The sequence below is a fragment of the Poromitra crassiceps genome (genome assembly GCF_964638095.1).
Source record: "Poromitra crassiceps genome assembly, chromosome: 17".
Lineage (NCBI taxonomy): Eukaryota > Metazoa > Chordata > Actinopteri > Beryciformes > Melamphaidae > Poromitra > Poromitra crassiceps.
The window spans coordinates 32,743,897-32,770,450 of record NC_139635.1 but is presented as its reverse complement, the minus strand read 5'-3'; the positions used below and the strand labels follow the sequence as shown (position 1 = coordinate 32,770,450).

At 42.4% G+C, this 26,554-nt stretch overlaps 3 protein-coding genes across 3 annotated transcripts in view; 1 reads left to right on the top strand and 2 right to left on the bottom strand.

The window, feature by feature from the left end:
* Positions 1-26,554, top strand: part of LOC310792079 (uncharacterized protein) — a gene marked incomplete at its 5' end in the record, with an annotated part of 244,501 nt that overhangs the window by 184,192 nt on the left and 33,755 nt on the right.
* LOC310791979 (chemokine XC receptor 1-like) lies at positions 13,440-14,531 on the bottom strand (the record flags this gene model as incomplete). Its single annotated transcript, XM_083653663.1, has 1 exon — positions 13,440-14,531. One exon carries the CDS (start codon positions 14,529-14,531, stop codon positions 13,440-13,442), a length of 1,092 nt encoding a protein of 363 aa, XP_083509789.1.
* LOC310791978 (chemokine XC receptor 1-like) lies at positions 23,717-24,802 on the bottom strand (the record flags this gene model as incomplete). The annotated part of the gene is made up of 1 exon (XM_083653662.1): positions 23,717-24,802. One exon carries the CDS (start codon positions 24,800-24,802, stop codon positions 23,717-23,719), a length of 1,086 nt encoding a protein of 361 aa, XP_083509788.1.

Below are 26,554 nucleotides of genomic sequence, written 5' to 3'. Positions count from 1 at the left end.
GCTGCAACTGACGGTGCGTGCGAACACAGTCAATCCGCGCACACAACTGAGTCCTTCTGCCTCTGTCTGTCTGTCAGCATAGTTTCTCCACATGATTAGCCGCTAGAAAAGCAGCAGCGCGACACTGAAAAGCCAAACCTTTCACTGCAGTCCGCGTGTGGCTTCTCCATGTTGCGCTGCCTGGGAGGCGGCGCACCAAAAGCATTCCGAAAATAGACGCTTGGTGCGAGGCTGTGTGTTACTAGTGTGGGGAGGAGTTTTCAGCTGAGGCGGGGGGAGGGGGGGAGGGGGGGTGGGGCACGCAGGGCAGGACACAACTACACCACATCACTACATCAGAAAATATTATCTAGAGTCAGTGAATGTGCTTGAAATGCTGCATTTCACAAAAGGCTGAATATCTCAGCTTATAATTTGAAATGCCTGAAAACGCTGAAAACAACCTATCTTCTCCGGCTCATAACTAAAGAACGGAAAATGGTATCAATAAACTTTTTTTTGCTGATGATACAATAGAGTCTCCTTGTTCTTTTTGCGTGTTCGGTGTTTACATAGTAATATCACACAATATTCTGTGGGCCTTGAGAAATCACTGAAAACGCTCTGAAAACTCTGGCACTGGGAGCGTCCGTTCTCCAAAAGTGGCTGGCACTCAATGAGTTAAGACTGAATAATGACATCACAACCATCTAATCGTTCATTTAAAATTAGATATTCCTCTAGATCTGGCTTCAAGCGGCCACAAATGTTTTGCCGGCGAACTTTGGGCGCCGGGAGCCCTACTTATAAAAACGGTGTGCTTAAGAAGGCTGCACTCGTTGTACTATTCGCTGACTGGATGTTGTAGGACCCAAGTCCGCTGCAGGGTGCCCGATAAGAACTGATCCGGATGCCGTTTATTCCTCAGAGGTCTTTATTACTAAATGCCACAGTTAACACACGCTCTTTCAATAGTTACAGTCTGTGTGTGGTTCTGGAAAACAATAAACAACAGAATTGAATGTGTGTCACAATTACTTGTAAATGTATTCCTACTGGACAACTATCAATGAAGAGGCTGCTTGGTTTCTACTGGGAAACTCAAATACAAAGGATTTCCCACAGCATATCCTTCCCTGAGGAGAATTTGGGCTTAAATGTTCCACAATCAACAAACCTTCCAAATACAAGTTATAATAATAGGTTTACAATATACAGTAGAGCATGTATAAAAGCAGGCCATACACAAATCTGGGATATTCCACATGTACATGTAAATTTGCTCTCACATTACCCTATTAGCAAAGGAGACGTTTATATTTATCATGTAAAGATGAAATATATATCAGATGGAATTAACGCTACTTAATAATACAGTATATGTGTCAGTCGTGCTATAGTATATGTAACAGTAGGCCAATGATACAAATAATGATACTTGGGCTATGAGATAAAGTCTGGGCTAGTCTAACATTACCTAACTAACTCCACATATATCCGGCTTCACTTTACTGGAGATAAGAATGTCAAATGGCTCTGCCGCCATCTAGCAGAAATAGGAGGTAACTACAATAATAACACCCTGGCCTGTCAGACTCATTTCACTGCGCATGCGCGAAAGCACGCATGGGAGAAAGGGCCGCTCCGCTGTGCGTCAACGTAATGGCGATAGCCCATCGATACCGCATCAGACAGAGATATATTACTTGTAACAGTAAGACCATGAACGGGAACTGTATAAGCCTAATTATAAACAGAATGAACCAACATTACAAGATACATGATACATTATACATTGTACAATTATAGCAAGACATTGACGAACAACGAGTTAGTCTGCCACTTGTTGCAGGATAGTAACGTGACATATCGGACTTCAATCAAATACCCCTTTCCCCCCTCCCAGTCTATTTCCACAGTCCGCTCGTTTCAATGTTTGGATTTACGATTAGCTGCACGCACACGAGGACTGATGATGGTTGCTGCAGTAATCCCGAGTTGGAAAAAGTCAGGGAAAAGTTTATCCAGAAGCGCGTCGGTCGGGACTGCTGTCGTACTGGGCATGTTGCATGTCACAACATGTCTGGGGAGGGCAGATGCAGACGTCATTTGTGACGTCATGTCGATAGTCCAAGCAGCGCCAGGCACTTAACGAGGGGGGAATAAAGGGTGAGTCCACTCAAATGATGTCCTTTTTTACACTACTAGTGATGTCATAAATCACTGATGATGTTACAGACATACGGGCCAACCCTGTTCTAGATGGCTCGGCCTGATGGCCACGCTGTGAGCAACTCACTCTATCCATACCTAAAGATTGCACAGGGAAAGCAGCCCATTATTACACTGTCTGTTTTTTTTAATAGTCTGACTTTCACATTTCTCCCATGAAGGTAAAAGCTGATAATCTTGAAAGGGCCGAAGGACTGGAGGCAGCGGGTGCAACGTTCATCAAAATATGTCCAAACAAAGGCAGAAAAAAACAAAGATTCAAAGACAGACGATCTTGCTACTGTACAATATTATGATATCAGATATTGATTCAGAACTCTTCCTGATTGCAAAACCAGTCATCAGTACTATTTTGTTAAATGCTGTTGATTGTATTGTATGTCCTGTTCTTAACAACAGGGGGACCATGTTGGAAATAAGAGATTGCAATTTCACATGCTATGCCTTGGATTGTGTTGTATTTCAATATCCATAATAAAATAAAATAAAATCATTGTCTTGTGATAAAAAGCTAATATGTTTCTCTAACTAGCAAATGTAAAATAAATGGGCTAATCCTGACTCTCATTCTGGACATTCACTTATTAATATTTGTAGGTTGTTACTTATTAAGATTGCTTATGGGGTTTATCAAATAGGTTATCATATTAGGTTCATTATGCCTCCGCCGGCGATAGCCAGGCCGGAGGCGGTGCTGCCCGCGAGGGCAGCGGCAAAGAAAATTTTACGTTTTTTGGACTTTCATCCATATTTAGAAGAATATTTCATTTTAAATTAACATTATTCAGTATCTTCTCCTTTTCTCACTCACTTTCATGTAAGCACCTGCTCTCCCTTTAGTCGTTTTATACTACAACAGACAGCAACACAGGCATAAACACTGAACTTATTATTATTATTATTATTATGGAAAACCAGATTATGATGAAAATCAAACACTTTTGAAGAGAGAGCATATGAAATAAGATTAGAGCTGGGAAGCACAAACTGTTTTTTAATGCATCTTGTTGGTGGTATAAACACAAGACAGCCAAATCCAACAATTTCGTAAATCCCATCTCTTGCCACCAGGGGGTGCTGCAGCACCCTCAGCACCCACCTTCCAGCTCCCTTCCCCCACTCTGGGAAAAAGCTCCGAGCAGGTAGAAGGGGGCGCAGCCGCGCAGTGGGTGGGGTGGTATGGATTAGGGACCATGGTGAAAGTGCTGCAGCCCAGGCAGCCAGAAAGCCAGAATTAGAAAAATTATTATTATTATACTATTATTTAAAGACATAAGACGCTGTTCTGCTTATTTTTTGTCTACTATTGTAAAATAATAGTAGGCCTATTATCGTGAAAAAGTATTTGTAAAAAAATAAATAAATAAAAAACATTTTCCCACTCTGGCGCCCCTAACGGCTCAAGCGCCCCTAGCATTTGCCTAGTTCGCCTAATGGACGGCACGCCACTGCCCTGACCCTGACCCTGACCCTAACCCTAACACTAACTCTGACCCTACCCCTAACCTAAAGACACAGCGACATCTAGTGGATTGTTTTTTAGCATAGCATAAAAGGACTGGTATATGGGGCGTGGGGCGAGCAACCACACCCTGTAACCCATAGAAACCACAATCAGAGGAAGACAGCCCAGAGCCCTTTGGCGTAGTGTGGTTCCTATAGGAGCCTACAGGGAAGAAGAGAGAGAACGAGTGAGGGAGAGAGAGGGACAGGGACAGAGAGAGACAAAGAGAGAGAGAGATGGCTCAACACATTTTTCAATGATAGAGTTACTCAAAATGTGCTCTACCAAATGGTAGCATCACACCCACATCATTTTAATGAAGAATGAATTTTAGCACTTTTCAACACTTTAGGTTAAGCTAAATCAATAGTTTATAATAATAATAATAGTTTTCCAAGCGGTAGATTCTTTTCATTTCAAATGTAAAATTAACGAATCAAGATGTATTTTTGAAAGAGCAGACTTTCCCCTTTTTGGGGGCTCTTATATAATACAAAATATACTCCTTAAAAGCATGTACAATCTGAATCGTTTTTTTCTTTTTAGTCCAATTCCACTTCCACAGTGTTGCAGCCGGTAACAGCCAGGCTTTTCACAGCCGCATGCTGAATAACGTTAGAGGTGCTCTGTCCAATGCTTTTCTCCTTCTCCCTCTCCTTCCTCTTGCCATTTCCACACTGGAGGAGACACCGCAGGTGTCCTCTGAACTTCTGTGTGAGCATGTAGAGCAGTGATACTCAACTTGCGGCCCGGGGGCCAGATGCGGCCCGCGATAGGGTGTAGAGTGGCCCCCTGACCATTTTCTAATTCACAATGAAAACGAATGTTAAATCAAGTTTGACTGAGCTCCAGCTAAACAATTATAAATATGGCCGTCTGCTCACTGCCCAGGCACTTACAGTATGTAATGTAGTTAACTAACTTAACTTAACCTAACTAACTAACTAACTATCCTGTGTGCACAAAATTGTGAGACTAAACTCCGGCTGACACCCCAAAAACCTACAATCCGCTTCAGAAAAATATATCTTAATGTTTGTTTATTAAGTGGTCCCTGGCCTCCTGTCATTTTGCAAAAGTGGCCCCCGGGCAAAGCAAGTTGAGTATCCCTGATGTAGAGCATGGGATTCATACAGCAATGAGACCAAGCTAGCAGACGGCAAATCTCAAAGGTGATGTACACACGTTCTCTCACATTACAGTCGTGGGGTTCGTATAGAGAGAGAAAAAACATCAGCGTGTAGTAAGGCCCCCAGCACATAAAGAAGACCACGACAATACACAACACAACCACAACAGCCCTGTGCTTTTGTCTGTTCACAGCCTGAACTGTCCTGAGGATGGCAGAGTAGCAGAAAACAATGATGGCAAATGGAAGCAGGGCCGTAGCCAGGGTTCCGAAATAGGGGAGGTCCAGCAAGGGGAGGCGGATTCTCTTGTAAAAGAGATCTTTGATCTCAATGGGACAAACCTGGTTAAATAAAGGCTAAAAAAAAAAAAAAAAAATCTCTGAAATATTAAAAAAATCTCTGAAATATTAGGGGAGGTCCGGATTTCCCCGTCCTCATAGCTAGCTACGGCCCTGAATGGAAGTAAGAAAAAGAGTGATACTTCGAGGTAATAACCCAGGTTACTCATAATGGAAGGCTCACAGATAAAGACATATTCTTGGACTTCCACCTTTGTATTAATAGCATCCTTCAGGCATGCGACGATGCTGATGACCCAGGCGAGTGCACAGGCTCCCATGGCCCACCTCTGCCTTTTTACAGGGCTGTTTGGCCACTGCAGCACCACTGTTGCAAAACGATCCACTGTCATGGCAGTCAGTAGAATGACACTACTGTACAAGCCAATGAAATAAGCTGCAGTCAGAAATGTACAGGCAAACTCCCCAAAGACCCAGTGAGACAGCTGTTCGATGGCCCAGAATGGAAGGGTGAGGGTGAAGACCAAATCCGAGCAGACCAGATTAAAGACAAACAGGTTGGTGATCTTTTTTTTGTCCTCATAGCAGAAAAGGACACAGAGGAGGAGACCGTTGCCTATAACACTGAAGATGAAGATCAAAAAGAAGAACACAGCATTGATGGATCCAAAGTACATCCCCTCTTCACAAAGATACACCAAATCAACACCAGAGTAGTCGTAGTCGTCGTAGTCAGTCGAGTTGTAATCAGGAACTGTGCCATTTATTGTGCCGTTGATTGCAGATCGAGTGAAAGCACTCTCCATTTTAGAATCTCTAGGAAATAAGAGCACAAAACTAAAGATAAGTTCAGCAAAGCATGTTCAATTTGAGATTGTTTTCGTTTGTAATATGACAAACTCACTATGGTTATTATGCCTCCGCCGGCGATAGCCAGGCCGGAGGCATTATGGATCCGGGTTGTCCGTCCATACGTACGTACGTCCGTCCGTCCGTCCGTACGATGTTTGTTAACGCGATATCTGAGGAACGCCTTGACGGAACTTCATCAAATTTGCCTCAAACATCGACTTAGACTCAAGGATTATCTGATTAGATTTTGGTGGTCAAAGGTCAAGGTCACTGTGACCTCTCGAACGCCATTTTCAAGCTTGTTAACACGATATCTCAGGAATGCCTTGACGGAATTTTATCAAACTTGTCTCAAACATCGACTTGGACTCAAGGATGAACTGATTAGATTTTGGTGGGCAAAGGTCAAAGGTCAAGGTCACTGTGACCTCTCGAACGCCATTTTCCAGCTTGGTAACGCCATATCTCATGAATACCTTGACGGAATTTCATCCAATTTCCCTCAAACATCTACTTAGACTCAAGGATGAACTGATTACATTTTGGTGGTCAAAAGTCAAAGGTCAAGGTCACTGTGACCTCTCAAACGCCATTTTCAAGCTTGTTAACGTGATATCTCAGGAATGCCTTGACGGAATTTAATCAAACTTGTCTCAAACATCGACTTGGACTCAAGGATGAACTGATTAGATTTTGCTGGTCAAAGGTCAAGGTCACTGTGACCTCTCAAACGCCATTTTCCAGCTTGTTAACGCGATATCTCACGAATGCCTTGACGGAATTTCATCAGATTTGGCTCAAACATCGCCTTAGACTCAAGGATGATCTGATTAGATTTTGGTGGTCAAAGGTCAAGGTGAGCTCTCGAACGCCATTTTCAAGCTTGTTAACGCGATTTCTCAGGAATGCCTTGACGGAATTTAATCAAACTTGTCTCAAACATCGACTTGGACTCAAGGATGAACTGATTACATTTTGGTGGTCAAAGTTCAAGGTCACTGTGACCTCTCACACACCCAATTTCCAAGCTCTGTAACGCAACATCACAGGAGCGCCTTGACGGAATCTCTTCCAATTTGCCTCAAATGGCGATTTGGACTCCAGAATGAACTAATGGCGGAGGCATAAGTCCGCGTTGCGGTCGTTCTAGTTAAACTTCATCTTGAATAAAGATAAAAGCAAATTTCTCTAACGTTTCAGCAATTTGTTACTTCTCGAAAAATATCCAAATGGATTTTTAACTTACCCAGATGGCGGATCACACTTTCTTGTGGTGCATCATACTATGTAATCTCTCAAGCCAGACTGTCTCTTCTGCATTCTATGAATGCAGCTTAAATAGTCTGTAATTTACGCCCACAGATTCGTGCCCAATCACCTGCCTTTAGGCGGGACATCCGGGACATAATATCATTGCTCATTTTCCCTGGGTTTCCCTTTCTGTTCTGACCAAGTTTGACCAAGTGCTTGAATTACAGACTATGTAACTCCAAAAATAAAAAACTAACACCATATAAAACCATCCTTCTATGGGGACAAAGCAGAAAGACCACCGGATGAAGCACCGGAAACAGAGGGTCTTAGTGCGGATGACATTCCCTGTAGTAATCACCAGGCTCTCTCTCCTCTGAGAGAGCCTGGTGATGCGAGGTTAGTTTTAAGAGACACTAGTGACGGATGACAAGGGGGAAAAACACATTCATTCTTCCTCTTTTTTTTTCTTGGTGGAAAGTAAATATATTGACATTGTAGCTGTATAGTTTTTCATAGTCGTTTTATGTCAGGAATTGATTGACCCATTGATCAGCAATGGGTCGTGCCCGGCCACGACCCATTGCTGCACAGCAGCTATAATTATGGTTTTGCGTTTCCTGCATTAACGTAGTTAACCACTCGCTAGCTAGTGTTAGCTACATTGTTAGCCTCGGTGGCTTCTAGTCAACTGCGCATGTTCACGATGTGACCACTTGAAGGCCAAGCATATCGTGTACACAACTTCATATTCACGGTAAACACGAGCCGACATGAATGCAGCTGACATCATCAGGGCCTATGACATCATCAGTCAGGTCATAAGATGATTTTGGTCAATAATGATGTCACTGATGATGTCATAGACATTGTGACGTGGAGGGCGAAAACACCCTTAGGTGTGCACTCATAATGCCTATGACATCATCAGTGATGTCATAAGATTTGTGTGATGTCACAATGCCTATGACATCATGACATTGAAAATTTATGGGAGGAGGTTCAGCAGGATAATCTTCACGAACGTGAATCAATTTTATGCCTTTTGAAGCGTTTTCTTAAAATCGGATAAAAAAAACGCATTTACGTATCAAAAGCCCCACTCCCATAAACTCCACAGACCTTATTTTATGCTTTTAATTGAAATCCACATTCTAAAATGCCATTCACTTTTGCCCGTATGCTTCAACATGCTTGTTCCGGAGTATCCGGACACATTCCTGCGGTGCTCTATAGGAAAAAGGTGCCTCCTTAGAAACTCCCTCACACTGCATCTATTCAACCCATTCTCACTCCCACAGCATTGGTTTCCGCCGCTTTGTGTTTGAATGCACAGGGGGATTTGGCAACACATTCTCACTCCGAACTCGTCTCAGAGCACTTTGTCACGTGTCTTTTGTGTTTGATGTAACGCTCCCCGCAGCCTAGAGGACCACTCACACCAGTGGAGGTCAAGGTCAAGTAGCCTACGCCGCCGGGCTCGTTGTCTAAAACAAGTTTTGAAGTACAGGAGTAACTTATGTTTAGGCATTGAGTATATTGTAAAGGTTTGGCGGGACCCGGCTCTTTGAAAAGCAGCCGGGGGGAATCGGTTCCACTTTCCACCTTCGGCTCTCTCACTTGCTGGAGGGGTTTGATCCGGGCAGAGCCCATGATGCACAGTGAGTCTGGCTCCACCCGTGGGGATCAAGTCTTCCCTCTCAAGGGTCTGCAGGCCCAGTGGACCCGTCTGCTCTATGTCTGGGTTTGAGCCTGGCTCAAGTCTTGAAGCTTGCGTTGATAGATGTACAACGCCACATGTGATGGAGGTCCCCTCCCGCACTAACCCGCTGACCAACTGAGTGTTGACCAGCACCTCCTAGAATGTCTTGGGCTGAAGCCCGTCGACTCCACACATGGCTTGAGGTCTCCAAAGCCTCGAACATCTGGAACCAGAATGAACTTGGACTGGTTCTACTTATAGCTGCCCTAGTCCGGGTATGCAACATCACTGGTGATGTCATAACTCATCTCATTCCCAGGTGATGCTGTCACACATCCCATTGTGATGTCATCGGAGATGGTGACTTCCTTATTGTGACGGCATCGGTGATGATGTCATATTCAACCATGACATCATCGGCAAGGAGATCACATTATGTCATGATATCACAGGGCGGCATTGTGATGTCATCGGTCTCGATAGACCCGGGAAACGGTCTCAAGGAGCTAGGTGGACTCAGAAGGTCCAGAATTTGCCCCGGGAACATGCATAAAGAGAATGAATCATGATGGCATAGGTGCAGTTAAGCATTTTGTGCGGTAAGAGAAAACCCTTTCACCAGAGGAGCTGAAGATAGGCTGAAAACCACATGTGTATATTTATGCTGAAAACTACTTCCCCAAATGTGTTCACCGCAGTCAGGCTTTTCTTAACTTGTCTGTTGGTTCGGTTGAGAGATCTTTGAATGCAACTTAAAAGATATCTCACCTAGCTGCTACTGTACTAACTTTAATTAGTGTGTTCACCGCACTCAGGATTTTCTTAACCTGCCTGTTGCGTGAGAGATCTTTGAATGCAACTTAAAAGATATCTCACCTAGCTGCTACTGTACTAACTTTAATTAGTGTGTTCACCGCACTCAGGATTTTCTTAACCTGCCTGTTGCGTGAGAGATCTTTGAACAAAACTTAAAGATCTCTCACCCTGTTACTAACTTAGTGTGTTCGCCACAGTCAGGCTTTTCTTAACCTGCCTGTTGCGTAAGAGATCTTTGAACAAAACTTAAAGATCTCTCACCCTGTTACTAACTTACTACTAACTGCTTGTGGAAATGTTTTCTCTTAACTAGATGTTTGTGATGCTTATAACAACCATAATTTCGAATAGCCTCCGCAATGCAATATATTCAGGGATGGACTGGGACTACCGGGCGACTTCCCAGTGGGCCGCTCTATCTAGGTCTACTCTAATCTGGGGCGTAGACCAGTGGCCAACCCCCCAGGCTTCCCTCTGATGACTGTGAATTGAAGTGAATTGAAACGCTGTAGTTCCTTGAATGGCCACTAGGCGCCGGGGGCAGTAGGCATTCCCCCCATGTTAAAATGCCCGACTTTGTAACAGAATTCAACAGCTTTCCAGTCAGGGGCAAAACACGGTTTTGGTCTATAGCTAATTTCGCCTTTTCATAACAACTGTAGGGGGGGTCATTTTTTATATAACTCGCCCGTTTGAAGTAAAATAGATGATAGAAAAGGGGGTGATTGACCTGGTGAGTGACCTGTGACCTGTCCAGTGATCACGCAGCTTGCCAATCATGGACCAATAGCAGGCGGCTCTGTGGCTCTGGAACCCCCATCTCACGTGAGCTGCGTAAGGACTCAACCCCAAGATGGCGACAGCCTACGTTTCAACTCCAAACGGGAGACCAAGATCAATGGGACAGCTCTGTCCATATTATGTAGGTCAGTGGCGTAGACTAGGGATGTAACGATTCTCCCCCACGAAGTACAGACGGTATGGCGGAAGCATTTGAAAATTGCGGAAGCCAACTCGTCTGTTCTAAGAGACTAGCCACGGCCAGTCAGGACAGAAGAGTAGCGGATGTGACGTCGGCCAAAACAAGCCAAAAATGCTGGTGATGACGCGCAAGGAGAGATTGGGGGCTGCAATAAAGGCGATTGTCGTAAGGCCAAAACACACCGCAGTTTTAATTATTTTACATGACTATTTTGTTACCCGCCACCGTGGCGGACATACCTTTCAATGTCACTACCAAACCTAAAATCTGCCCGCCATTGGCGGGTGGCGGGCTCTAATTTCGGGCCCTATATATATATCAAATGCATTGCCTTAGCATCACTAAAGGCCAATTCAAACGTTTGGTCGAGCATGTTTTTAGACAATTATTTTACCCTTATTAGATATTTTTTTTATTGTTGTATCAAGTTACATAATTTTGTCCAGTAAAACCTCTGAAACTATAATATGTCAAGAAAATATGCTTACCTTTGAAAATTCCACCAAACAGAGTCCGCATGTCTGGAGTGACTTATTTTTATTGCTAGCCCTGACCCTAATCCAAACACTAACCCTGACCCTACCCCTAACCTAAAGACACAGCGACATCTAGTGGATTGTTTTGTTTTTTGCATAGCATAAAAGGACTGGTATATGGGGCGTGGGGCGAGCAACCACATCCTGTAAAAAGCCATAGAAACCATAATCAGAGGAAGACAGCCCAGAGCCCATTGGCGTAGTGTGGTTGCGGCACTATGCTCCACTTAGGAGCAGTGTTAGGCAAGTTACTTTCAAAATGTAATATACTACATATTACTAGTTACTTTTATTTGAAAGTAATACGTTACTTTACAATATTACTGTCTGTGTAGAGTAACTCATTACTTATAACACTTTGCATTACTTTCACCAAAATAACTGCAGTAGCAGAATGACATCACCGCCCCAGAACATCCCGAAAAATAATTTATACCATCTTCAAGTCAGTGTAAACCATCCAAAATTCAAAAATTTTATCATTTTCCTATGTTATTGTCATAGTGGTTATTTGCATAAAAACACAATTTGATTAGGAAATGATTGTATCTTTATCTGCTTTGATAAAATAAAATAAAAAGTAACTCAATTTGTAACTTGTGTTACTTGACAGAGTAACTGGTATACTATTATTGAAATCATATTGTAATGAGTTATATTACTGAGTTAAAAGCAATATATTACATGTAATGTGTTACTTTTATAATGAGTTACCCCCAACACTGCTTAGGAGCCTACAGGGAAGAAGAGAAAGAGAACGAGAGAGGGACAGAGAGGGACAGGGACAGGGCCGGATTAATAGTACCATGGGCCCCGGGGCTAATCATTTTCTAAGCCCCCCCCCCTGCTGCAAGGAAGGGGCTGTAGGCGTTGCCCTTGTGTGCGACACCGCAAAAAAAGATAGACATTTTTTGAACGTTTGGATGGTTTTTTTGCCATATTTAAAGGAATATCTCATTTTAAATTAACATTCAAAGCCATGTGTAAGATGTCATAATAAGCACATTTATTAAAACAATGCAGCTGCATAATACATGTAAATTAAAACTTAAATAGCCCATATTAAATAAAATGTGTACAGGTTTTCCTCTTCTGCTTAACTAAATACACAGCTGTGCAATAACAATAAAAATGTAAACAGAACAAAATTAACAACTGACCAAATACCAACTATCAATATTGTGACAATATTGTAGGGATGACTAGTGCTTTCACAAAATAGAAACACTGACATTTTTTATAAATAATAATCATCAGTAATGTGAAAATAATAAGTAAGTGGGTAAAGGCAAATAATAGAACAGCTAGAAGAAATTACATCACTTTACTGTAATGCAGCCTTTAAAACCAGGAATACTAGACACTTACAGTATCACCATATCCATCATCTAAAACCATTTCTATAGTCTCATATCACCATTATGCATCCAGTCCTACTTCAGCATTCAGTATGCCAGGGGTCCGTCCCCAATTACTTTTCACCAAGGGCCACATTTTGCTGAGGGCCAAGGGCTGGCGCCGGCGCAAAAAAATGTGGGGCATATGAAACCAGATTTAGAGGAATAACTCATTTTAAATTAACAGTTGTGATGTCATTATTCAGTCTTAACCACCAATATTTGATCCTTTTCTCACTGGGTGGGTTAATTTAAGAATATATCAGTAAGTGGCCCGGGATTCTCAAAGCCTGTGTTAAGGGTCACACAAGAACAAAAATCTCTTGAAGCTAAATAAATCCAAAACCAAACGAGTTAATGATTTACATATTTACTTCAAACTTCCTCAATGTAGTCATTTCTTACACATGAGATTACTTTTAGCCCGTGCATTAAACCGGGCCTGGACAGGGACAGAGAGATGGCTCAACACATTTTTCAATGATAGAGTTACTCAAAATGTGTTCTACCAAATGGTAGCATCGCACCCACATCATTTTAATGGAGAACAAATGTCAGCACTTTTCAACACTTTAGGTTAAGCTAAATCAATAGTTTTCCAAGCTGTAGATTATTTTCATTTCAAATGTAAAATTGACGAATCAAGATGTATTTTTGAAAGAGCAGACTTCCCCCTTTTTTGGGGCTCTTGAATTAAGCAAAAATAAATACAAAATATACTCCTTAAAAGCATGTACTATCTGAATCAGTTTTTTCTTTTCAGTCCAATTCCACTTCCACAGTGTTGCAGCCTGTAACAGCCAGGCTTTTCACAGCCACATGCTGAATAACGTTAGAGGTGCTCTGTCCAATGCTTTTCTCCTTCTCCCTCACCTTCCTCTTGCCATTTCCACACTGGAGGAGACGCAGCAGGTGTCCTCTGAACTTCTGTGTGAGCATATAGAGCATGGGATTCATACAGCAATGAGAGTAAGCTAGCAGACGGCAAATATCAAAGGTGAGGTACACACGTTCTCTCACATTACAGTCGTGGGGTTCGTACAGAGAGAGAACAAACATCAGCGTGTAGTAAGGCCCCAAGCACATAAAGAAGACCACAACAATACACAACACAACCACAACAGTCCTGTGCTTATGTCTGTTCACAGCATGCAGAACTGTCCTGAGGATGGCAGAGTAGCAGAAAACAATGATGGCAAATGGAAGTAAGAAAAGGAGTGATACTTCAAGGTATGAACCCAGGTTACTCGTAATGGAACCCTCACAGGTAAAAACATCTTTGTGGTCTTCCACCTTTGTATTAATAGCATCATTCAGGCATGCAACGATGCTGATGACCCAGGCGAGTGCACAGGCTCCCATGGCCCACCTCTGCCTTTTTACAGGGCTGTTTGGCCACTGCAGCACCACTGTTGCAAAACAATCCACTGTCATGGCAGTCAGTAGAATGACACTACTGTACAAGCCAATGAAATAAGCCGCAATCAGAAATTTACAGGCAAACTCCCCAAAGACCCAGTGAGACAGGTGGTAATCAATGGCCCAGAATGGAAGGGTGAGGGTGAAGACCAAATCCGAGCAGGCCAAATTAAAGACAAACAGGTTGGTGACCTTTTTTTTGTCCTTGCAGCAGAAAAGGACATAGAGGAGGAGACCGTTGCCTATAACACTGAAGGTGAAGATCAAAAAGAAGAACGCAGCATTGATGGATCCAAAGTACATCCCCTCTTCACAAAGATACACCAAATCAACACCAGAGTAGTCGTAGTCGTCGTAGTCAGTCGAGTTGTAATCAGGAACTGTGCCATTTATTGTGCCGTTGATTGCAGATCGAGTGAAAGGACTCTCCATTTTAGAATCTCTAGGAAATAAGAGCACAAAACTAAAGATAAGTTCAGCAAAGTATGTTCAATTTGAGATTGTTTTCATTTGTAATATGACAAACTCACTATGGTTATTAAACTTAATCTTGAATAAAGATAAAAGCTAATTTCTCTAACGTTTCAGCAATTTGTTACTTCTTGAAAAATATCCAAATGGATTTTTAACTTACCCAGATGGTGGATCACACTTTCTTGTGGTGCATCATACTGTAATCTCTCAAGCCAGACTGTCTCTTCTGCATTCTATGAATGCAGCTTAAATAGTCTGTAATTTACGCCCACAGATTCGCGCCCAATCACCTGCCTTTAGGCGGGACATCCGGGACATAATATCATCGCTCATTATTTTCCCTGGGTTTCCCTTTCTGTTCTGACCAAGTTTGACCAAGTGCTTGAATTACAGACTATGTAACTCCAAAAATAAAATGAACTAACACCATATAAAACCATCCTTCTATGGGGACAAAGCGGAAAGACCACCGGATGAAGCACCGGAAACAGAGGGTCTTAGTGCGGATGACATTCCCTGTAGTAATCACCAGGCTCTCTCTCCTCTGAGTGACGGATGACAAGGGGGAAAAACACATTCATTCTTCCTCTTTTTTTTTCTTTCGAATTAAGTCAGAGAAGACACCCACTGTGGCATTAGTATTTCCGCCTGAGCATATATTTTTAATCCATAACTTGTGTAACCATACCTGGCGATAACAATAGTGTTATTCACCATTCAGAGTAGGACGGAATTCAAAGTGTCAAAAATACAATGAATCAAAGTGAATCATACAATAATATAATCTCTATAGTGTATTGATCAATTATACATAGACAAAATAGCCCACTTATTACACACAATGGATGATTTTATTATTTTTCTTTCATTTTAAGATTCGATACCTAGGCTCGCCCGCTCTGCAGCTCGCATACGCAGCTCAGCCACTGCTCGACTGCACTATTGGCATGCGCAGCACACAATTTGCCAACTTTGCATCACTGATTACATCATTCACTGATGTCATCTGATGAAGTCTATGACATAATCAGTGATGTCACAATTGTTTGAGGGTAACTAAAAACCACAGTTGCTTGAGTGTCCCAATGCCTGCTGCATTCTTGGGCTCGTGTTTACCGTGAATACGACATAAATCCACTTGAACGGGCCCCCACACGACTTGGTATGTGAAATCTTTCTGAAAGCTTCGAAGCTCACGACCTGTGACATGTCTGGTGACGTTTTCACAAAATGGCGGAAGCCATGGACGTTGATGGAAAGTAAATATGTTGACATTGTAGCTGTATAGAGCTTTTCATAGTCATTTTATATCAGGAACATGTTGATATTCTCAACAGTCTCATCTTGTTTCCTCATTATGCTTTTGCATTTCCTGCATTAACGTAGTTAACCACTCGCTAGCTAGTGGTAGCTACATTGTTAGCCTGTTCACGATGTGACCACTTGAATGCCAAGCATATCGTGTACACAACTTCCGGCTTCATATTCACGGTAAACACGAGCCGACATGAATGCAGCTGACATCATCAGTGCCTATGACATCATCAGTCATGTCATAAGATGATTTTGGTCAATAATGATGTCACTGATGACATCACTGATGATGTCATAGACATTGTGACGTGGAGGGCGAAAACACCCTTAGGTGTGCACTCATAATGCCTATGACATCATCAGTGCCTATGACATCATCAGTGATGTCATAAGATTTGCTCTTGACATGCCTATGACATCATCTGTGGGATAAAAATTGAAACAGAGAACAGAGAACAGACAGAGAACAAACATTACCCACTTGCTCCGAGATAGGACAATTTGACTAGCCCATAATCACACTTTAGTTTGAGATCGGATTAAATGATGGATAAAGCTCTGTAGGCTACAGTACATTATACACATGCAATAGAGTACCGCATATTTTTGTAGTCGGAAGACGGAGGTCCTGGACATGTACGTTGGAGCTTAAGGGGAAAATTGAATGGGGTTTTAGAATGTGGATTTCACTCCGTAAAATAAGGTCTGTGGTTAACAAAATGTATGGGAGTAGGTTCAGCAGGATAATCTTCATGAACGTGAATTAATTTTATGCCTTTTGAAGCGTTTTCTGAAAATCTGATTAAAAAAACCGCATTTACGTTTCAAAAGTCATAAAAGTGATTCACGTTTCTGAAGATTATCCTGCTGAACCCAAATTACCACTCCCATAAACTTATGTTAACCACAGACCTTATTTTATGCTTTTAATTGAAATCCACATTCTAAAATGCCATTCACTTTTGCCCGTATGCTTCAATAGCCTATGCTCGTTCCGGACACATTCCTGCGGTGCTCTATTCACCTTATGTAGCCACGCCCATTTGACCCGGTTGTGTGGTCGTGTGACGACTTCCGGCTAAAAAAATAAAAAAATAAAATTGCTGGTTGCGCCAATATCATCTAACTCTGAATTAGAATAACATACCAAGTAAAAGCAAACGGAAATGTCTAAGAATGCAATGTACCTGGCTCGTTAAGTCTTGCATTCCAGGGAATTACGTTAACGTCTGCGGGTCTTATTGACGTAAGTGGCTCGAGCGCTCGGAGGAGAGAAAACTATCTGAAGCTTTCTTTGTTGGAGTCCAGGTATGTTTTACAAGAAAGTGCTCGTCATTGTCGACGATAACGTTATCTGACCTGGCTAACAGTGGATACTCGCTTGCTTGCTGTGTACCGAGCTCAAAGTAGTAGGCTACGTTCTTTATTTTACCCCCTGCACTGTCCGCTCCAAAAACAACTCTTATTTTGCGCCGTGACCGCCGGAAGTGTTAAGGACCCGGAAGAATTTGGCCCACTGTAAGGTCTGAACAATAAGGCACAGCATTGATTTCCGCCGCTTTGTCACATTGTGCTTTGTGTTTGAATGCACAGGGGGATTTGGCAACACATTCTCACTCCGAACTCGTCTCAGAGCACTTTGTCACGTGTCTTTTGTGTTTGACCTAACGCTCCCCGCAGCCTAGAGCACCACTCACACCAGTGGAGGTCAAGGTCAAGTACGCCGCGGGCTCGTTGTCTAAAACGAGTTTTGAAGTACGGGAGCAACTTATGTTTAGGCATTGAGTATATTGTAGAGGTTTGGCGGGACCCGGCTCTTTGAAAGGCAGCCGGGGGGGATCGGTTCCCACCTTCGGCTCTCTCACTTTGAGGGGTTTGATCCGGGCAGAGCCCATGATGCACAGGGAGTCTGGCTCCACCCGTGGGGATCAAGTCTTCCCTCTCAAGGGTCTGCAGGCCCAGCGGACCCGTCTGCTCTATGTCTGGGTTTGAACCTGGCTCAGGTCTTGAAGCTTGCGTTGATAGATGCACAATGCCAGGTGTGTGATGGAGGTCCCTTCCCGCACTAACCCGCTGACCAACTGGGTGTTGACCAGCACCTCCTAGAATGGCTTGAGGTCTCCGAAGCCTCGAACATCTGGAACCGGAATGAACTTGGACTCGACCTACTTATAGCTGCCCTAGTCCGGGTATGCAACATCACTGGTGATGTCATAACTCATCTCATTCCCATTGTGATGTCATCGGAGATTGTGACATCCTTATTGTGACGGCATCGGTGAGGATGTCATATTCGGCAAGGAGATCACATCTGTCATGATGTCACAGGGCGGCATTGTGATGTCATCGGTCTCGATAGACCCGGGGGGGTCATCCCTATGTTCCCCGGGTCCTATGTTCCCCGGGTCCTATGTTCCCCGTTTTTCTCAAATGGTGTCCACCCGCTATGCCGACCACCCGCAATGCCGACCTTAGGTTTAGGCGTGGGGGTGGGAGAGGTTAGGTTTTGGGTTAGGGTCTGGGGGAGGTTAGGTTTAGGCATGGGGGGAGGTTAGGTTTGGCGTGGGGGCTGGGAGAGGTTAGTGAAAAACGGGGAATATAGAACCCGGGGAACATAGAACCCGGGGAACATAGACATGATCCCGACCCGGGAAACGGTCCCAAGGAGCTAGGTGGACTCAGAAGCCTCAGAATTTGCCCCGGGAACATGCATAAAGAGAATGAATCGTGATGGCATTAGGTGCAGTTCAAGCATTTTGTGCGGTGAGAGAAAACCCTTTCACCAGAGGAGCTGAAGATAGGCTGAAAACTACATGTGTATATTTATGCTGAAAACTACTTCCCCAAATGTGTTCACCGCAGTCAGGCTTTTCTTAACTTGTCTGTTGGTTGAGAGATCTTTGAATGCAACTTAAAAGATATCTCACCTAGCTGTTACTGTACTAACTTAGTGTGTCCACCACAGTCAGGCTTTTCTTAACTTGCCTGTTGCGTGAGAGATCTTTGAACAAAACTTAAAGATCTCTCACCCTGTTACTAACTTAGTGTGTTCACCACAGTCAGGCTTTTCTTAACTTGCCTGTTGCGTGAGATATCTTTGAACAAAACTTAAAGATCTCTCACCCTGTTACTAACTTAGTGTGTTCACCACAGTCAGGCTTTTCTTAACTTGCCTGTTGCGTGAGAGATCTTTGAACAAAACTTAAAGATCTCTCACCCTGTTACTAACTTAGTGTGTTCACCACAGTCAGGCTTTTCTTAACTTGCCTGTTGCGTGAGAGATCTTTGAACAAAACTTAAAGATCTCTCACCCTGTTACTAACTTAGTGTGTTCACCACAGTCAGGCTTTTCTTAACTTGCCTGTTGCGTGAGAGATCTTTGAACAAAACTTAAAGATCTCTCACCCTGTTACTAACTTAGTGTGTTCACCACAGTCAGGCTTTTCTTAACTTGCCTGTTGCGTGAGATATCTTTGAACAAAACTTAAAGATCTCTCACCCTGTTACTAACTTAGTGTGTTCACCACAGTCAGGCTTTTCTTAACTTGCCTGTTGCATAAGAGATCTTTGAACAAAACTTAAAGATCTCTCACCCTGTTACTAACTTACTACTAACTGCTTGTGGAAACGTTTTCTCTTAACTAGATGTTTGTGATGCTTATAACAACCATAATTTCGAATAGCCTCCGCAATGCAATATATTCAGGGATGGACTGGGACTACCGGGCGACTTCCCAGTGGGCCGCTCTATCTAGGCCTACTCTAATCTGGGGCGTAGACCAGTGGCCAACCCCCCAGGCTTCCCTCTGATGACTGTGAATTGAAGTGAATTGAAACGCTGTAGTTCCTTGAATGGCCACTAGGCGTCGGGGGCAGTAGGCATTCCCCCCATGTTAAAATGCCCGACTTTGTAACAGAATTCAACAGCTTTCCAGTCAGGGGCAAAACACGGTTTTGGTCTATAGCTAATTTCGCCTTTTCATAACAACTGTAGGGGGGGTCATTTTTTATATAACTCGCCCGTTTGAAGTAAAATAGATGATAGAAAAGGGGGTGATTGACCTGGTGAGTGACCTGTGACCTGTCCAGTGATCACGCAGCTTGCCAATCATGGACCAATAGCAGGCGGCTCTGTGGCTCTGGAACCCCCATCTCACGTGAGCTGTGTAAGGACTCAACCCCAAGATGGCGACAGCCTACGTTTCAACTCCAAACGGGAGACCAAGATCAATGGGACAGCTCTGTCCATATTATGTAGGTCAGTGGCGTAGACTAGGGATGTAACGATTCTCCCTCACGAAGTACAGACGGTATGGCGGAAGCATTTGAAAATTGCGGAAGCCAACTCGTCTGTTCTAAGAGACTAGCCACGGCCAGTCAGGACAGAAGAGTAGCGGATGTGACGTCGGCCAAAACAAGCCAAAAATGAGGCCGGAGATGACGCGCAAGGAGAGATTGGGGGCTGCAATAAAGGCGACTGTCGTAAGACCAAAACACACCGCAGTTTTAATTATTTTACATGACTATTTTGTTACCCGCTGTTGGAGAAAAATATAAGTTCCATGCCATTTCCTAATCAATAAGTTATAATTGCATACACATAATTATTGCTATTAGTCATTGCATATTTGCACTGTGCAGACACATAACTAGCTTATCAAGCAGGAGATTTCTTCTCTTTGCTCCGGCCCATGACATCTCACACAGCCCCATAGCAGAGGACTGCTGTTTTTGCTGAGACCTTGGTCAGTGCATCATGTTCCAATAACAATTAATACAGACAGGCAGCCCTGTAGGCTCCAAGTCAAGTCATCACCCCCTCCTCTCTGCCTTTTCCTCTTCAGTATAAATCTATGTTACACTGTCGGCCATTTGCTGAATATTTGACTCTGTACATTAATCAGACATGTGTACATTGAGATTCATGCCCTCTGACAATATACATATTGCAGAGAATGTATGGTATTAAATATACTTTTATGATACATCTTCCTAGACTCATGGCTTCAATTCATTTGGTAGATAAGCTGTTCTAATTATCACATTTAGCGGATGTATAGAATTTTATTCTCTATCAGTTGGCGTCACGAACAGGATTATAGAATTTTATTCTCTATCACCCGCCACGTGGCGGACATACCTTTCAATGTCACTGCCAAACCTAAAATCTGCCCGCCATTGGCGGGTGGCGGGCTCTAATTTCGGGCCCTATATATATATCAAATGCATTGCCTTAGCATCACTAAAGGCCAATTCAAACGTTTGGTCGAGCATGTTTTTAGACAATTATTTTACCCTTATTAGATTTTTTTTTAATTGTTGTATCAAGTTACATAATTTTGTCCAGTAAAACCTCTGAAACTATAATATGTCAAGAAAATATGCTTACCTTTGAAAATTCCACCAAACAGAGTCCGCATGTCTGGAGTGACTTCTTTTTATTGCTAGCCCTGACCCTAATCCTAACACTAACCCTGACCCTACCCCTAACCTAAAGACACAGCGACATCTAGTGGATTGTTTTGTTTTTTGCATAGCATAAAAGGACTGGTATATGGGGCATGGGGCGAGCAACCACACCCTGTAAAAAGCCATAGGAACCACAATCAGAGGAAGACAGCCCAGAGCCCATTGGCGTAGTGTGGTTGCGGCCCTATGCTCCACTTAGGAGCAGTGTTAGGCAAGTTACTTTCAAAATGTAATATACTACATATTTCTAGTTACTTTCATTTGAAAGTAATACGTTACTTTACAATATTACTGTCTGTGTAGAGTAACTCATTACTTATAACACTTTGCATTACTTTCACCAAAATAACTGCAGTAGCAGAATGACATCACCGCCCCAGAACATCCCGAAAAATAATTTATACTATCTTCAAGTCAGTGTAAACCATCCAAAATTCTAAAATTTTATCATTTTCCTATGTTATTGTCATAGTGGTTATTTGCATAAAAACACAATTTGATTAGGAAATGATTGTATCTTTATCTGCTTTGATAAAATAAAATAAAAAGTAACTCAATTTGTAACTTGTGTTACTTGACAGAGTAACTGGTATACTATTATTGAAATCATATTGTAATGAGTTATATTACTGAGTTAAAAGTAATATATTACATGTAATGTGTTACTTTTATAATGAGTTACCCCCAACACTGCTTAGGAGCCTACAGGGAAGAAGAGAAAGAGAAGAGAGAGGGACAGAGAGGGACAGGGACAGGGCTGGATTAATAGTACCATGGGCCCCGGGGCTAATCATTTTCTAAGCCCCCCCCCCACCTGCTGCAAGGAAGGGGCTGTAGGTGTCGCCCTTGTGTTCGACACCGCAAAAAAAGATAGACATTTTTTGAACGTTTGGATGTTTTTTTTGCCATATTTAAAGGAATATCTCATTTTAAATTAACATTCAAAGCCATGTGTAAGATGTCATAATAAGCACTTTTATTAAAACAGTGCAGCTGCATAATACATGTAAATTAAAACTTAAATAGCCCATATTAAATAAAATGTGTACAGGTTTTCCTCTTCTGCTTAACTAAATACACAGCTGTGCAATAACAATAAAAATGTAAACAGAACAAAATTAACAACTGACCAAATACCAACTATCAATATTGTGACAATATTGTAGGGATGACTAGTGCTTTCACAAAATAGAAACACTGACATTTTTATAAATAATAATTATCAGTCATGTGAAAATAATAAGTAAGTGGGTAAAGGCAAATAATAGAACAGCTAGAAGAAATTACATCACTTTACTGTAATGCAGCCTTTAAAACCAGGAATACTAGACACTTACAGTATCACCATATCCATCATCTAAAACCATTTCTATAGTCTCATATCACCATTATGCATCCAGTCCTACTTCAGCATTCAGTATGCCAGGGGTCCGTCCCCAATTACTTTTCACCAGGGGCCACATTTTGCTGAGGGCCAAGGGCTGGCGCCGGCCGGCGCAGAAAAATGTGGACCATTTGAAACCAGATTTAGAGGAATAACTCATTTTAAATGAACAGTTGTGATGTCATTATTCAGTCTTAACCACCAATATTTGATCCTTTTCTCACTGGGTGGGTTAATTTAAACATAAGTATTTAAGCATATATCAGTAAGTGGCCCGGGATTCTCAAAGCCTGTGTTAAGGGTCACACAAGAACAAAAATGCACTCTTGAAGCTAAATAAATCCAAAACCAAACGAGTTAATTATTTACATTTTTACTTCAAACTTCCTCAATGTAGAACAGTCATTTCTTACACATGAGATTACTTTTAGCCTTTTAGTCATAAAGATTACCGTATTTAAAGATATTCCATATTCCAGACTGAAATGTTATAACAGAAGTGGAGTATTGGCCAGAATGACATGAACATTTGGACACTTATTCAGCGGTTATTTTGCATGTTGCGTTCAGGTGCACTGTGTATTTTTTTTATTTTTTTGGGGGGACTCCTGGGGCCCCTAGACGGCGGGCCCCCGGTAAGCCCGGGCATTAAACCGGGCCTGGACAGGGACAGAGAGATGGCTCAACACATTTTTCAATGATAGAGTTACTCAAAATGTGTTCTACCAAACGGTAGCATCACACCCACATCATTTTAATGAAGAACAAATGTCAGCACTTTTCAACACTTTAGGTTAAGCTAAATCAATAGCTTTCCAAGCTGTAGATTATTTTCATTTCAAATGTAAAATTAACGAATCAAGATGTATTTTTGAAAGAGCAGACTTCCCCCTTTTTTGGGGCTCTTGAATTAAGCAAAAATAAATACAAAATATACTCCTTAAAAGCATGTACTATCTGAATCAGTTTTTTCTTTTTAGTCCAATTCCACTTTGGCAGTGTTGCAGCATGTAACAGCCAGGCTTTTCACAGCCACATGCTGAATAACGTTAGAGGTGCTCTGTCCAATGCTTTTCTCCTTCTCCCTCTCCTTCCTCTTGCCATTTCCACACTGGAGGAGACGCAGCAGGTGTCCTCTGAACTTCTGTGTGAGCATATACAGCATGGGATTCATACAGCAATGAGAGTAAGCTAGCAGACGGCAAATATCAAAGGTGATGTACACACGTTCTCTCACATTACAGTCTTGGGGTTCGTACAGAGAGAGAACAAACATCAGCATGTAGTAAGGCCCCCAGCACATAAAGAAGACCACGACAATACACAACACAACCACAACAGCCCTTTGCTTTTGTCTGTTCACAGCCTGAACTGTCCTGAGGATGGCAGAGTAGCAGAAAACAATGATGGCAAATGGAAGTAAGAAAAGGAGTGATACTTCGAGGTAATAACCCAGTTTATCCTCATTGATACTGGAAGCCTCACAGGTAAAAACATCTTTGTGGTCTTCCACCTTTGTATTGATAGCATCCCTCAGGCATGCAACGATGCTGATGACCCAGGTGAGTGCACAGGCTCCCATGGCCCACCTCTGCCTTTTTACAGGGCTGTTTGGCCACTGCAGCACCACTGTTGCAAAACGATCCACTGTCATGGCAGTCAGTAGAATGACACTACTGTACAAGCCAATGAAATAAGCCGCAATCAGAAATTTACAGGCAAACTCCCCAAAGACCCAGTGAGACAGTTGTTCAATGGCCCAGAATGGAAGGGTGAGGGTGAAGACCAAATCGGAGCAGGCCAGATTAAAGACAAACAGGTTGGTGATCTTTTTTTTGTCCTCATAGCAGAAAAGGACACAGAGGAGGAGACCGTTGCCTATAACACTGAAGGTGAAGATCAAAAAGAAGAACGCAGCATTGATGGATCCAAAGTACATCCCCTCTTCACAAATATACACCAATTCATCACCATCAACACCATCATAGTAGTCGTAGTCATCGTCAGGAACTGTGCCATTTATTGTGCCGTTGATTGCAGATTGAGTGAAAGCACTCTCCATTTTAGAATCTCTAGGAAACAAGAGCACAAAACTAAAGATGATAAGTTCAGCAAAGTATGATCAATTTGAGATTTTTGGTTTGCTCCATCTTCTGCTATTGATGTGATCGCTGCGCTGCTTACCTCACTAAGTCACATTCCTCGTTTGTAATCTGATAACTCACTATGGTTATTAAAATGAATCTTGAATAAAGATAAAAGCTAATTTCTATAACGTTTCAGCAATTTGTTATTTCTTGAAAAATATCCAAATGGATTAACTTACCCGGATAGCGGATCACACTTTCTTGTTGTGCATCACACTGTGAAGTGACGAATGAGCAGGGAAAACACATTCATTCTTCCTGTCAGCCAGAAACTCTCATCTTGGTTAAGCTTACTGTAAATGTCAAAAGGCAGTTCCACGGTAATGACGTCAATTGCTTTTCACACTTTAACCCACACTGTCTGAGACAAATTGCAGACAGGGCAGATTTAAGCCTTATATGATTATATTAAAATGCCAACATAATATATAAAATTTTATCACAATATAACATAATGTGTGAAAATGCCATCACACAAGACACCCAATGTGCCATTAGTATTTCTGTCTGAGGATAGATTTTTAATCTATAACTTGTGTAACTGTGCCTGGAGATAGCAATGAGTGTTATTCATCATTCAGAGTAGAAAAAAATTCAATGAGGACATTTAATGAGATTTATTTTATTGTCAGATGTACATGGAAATAATGATTAGATTAGGCTAGAGTTTACTGTGAAAAAAACTCTTACTACTATCATCAAAGTCTAAATGATCAAAAGTCAGGCTCCTCATCTAAAACGAGTTGGGAAGTAAGGTAGCAGCCAGGGCGATTTTAGGATCAAACCTTCAGGGGTGCTCAGCCCCCAATGAGAAAATGGCTGACCTCGGATCAACTACCCCCCCCCCCCCCCCCCCCCCCCCCCCCCACACACACACACACACACACACACACTGTAAGAAAGTCTTGTACATTTTAAAGATCTCTCACCTCTTACAATGTGTTCGCCACAGTCAGGGTTTTCTTAAACCTGACTGTTATTAACTGTAAGGGTGAGAGATCTTTAAGGGTGAGAGATCTTTTCAGAAGAGTGAAGAATGAACTGATTGAGTTGATGCTTGTGGAAAGGTTTTCTCTTGACTAGATGCCTGACACGTAATTTCGAATAGCCTCCGCAATTCAGGGATGGACTGGCCATTGGGACTACCAGGAGACTTTGCGGTGGGCCGCTCTTTCTAGTACTACTACTACCAGAAACTACTCTAATCTGGGGCGTAGACACCCATAATAGGGGCAGTGGTGGCCCCACGGTTAGAGAAGCGAGCTTGTGACCGGAAGGTTCCTAACTCCCAAAACTTGGTAGTTTATTGTTATTAACATTATTTTATATTAGGCAAAGTTTGGAAAGAAAGGGAAGATTATTCTGAAGATGTAATTTAGTATAGGCTATATATGGGTTTGAGAAAAGTTAGCTAAGAAAGTAAATAAACTGAAGCTCAAACTGCTCATGGCATTAAACAATTAATTTTTTTTGTGACCACAATGCTTGTTACAATGCTTGCAACAAGCAGACACCCACAACTGCAGATAGAAGCACATCCTCTGTGGTTATGGTGGTGTGAGCCTTTCATTGTTTCAGACATACAGTAGTATGACTCTGATATGGAGCTCTGCAGACCAAGTTGCTGTGTCACTGAGTGATACAACAAAATAACAAGTACAACCAAA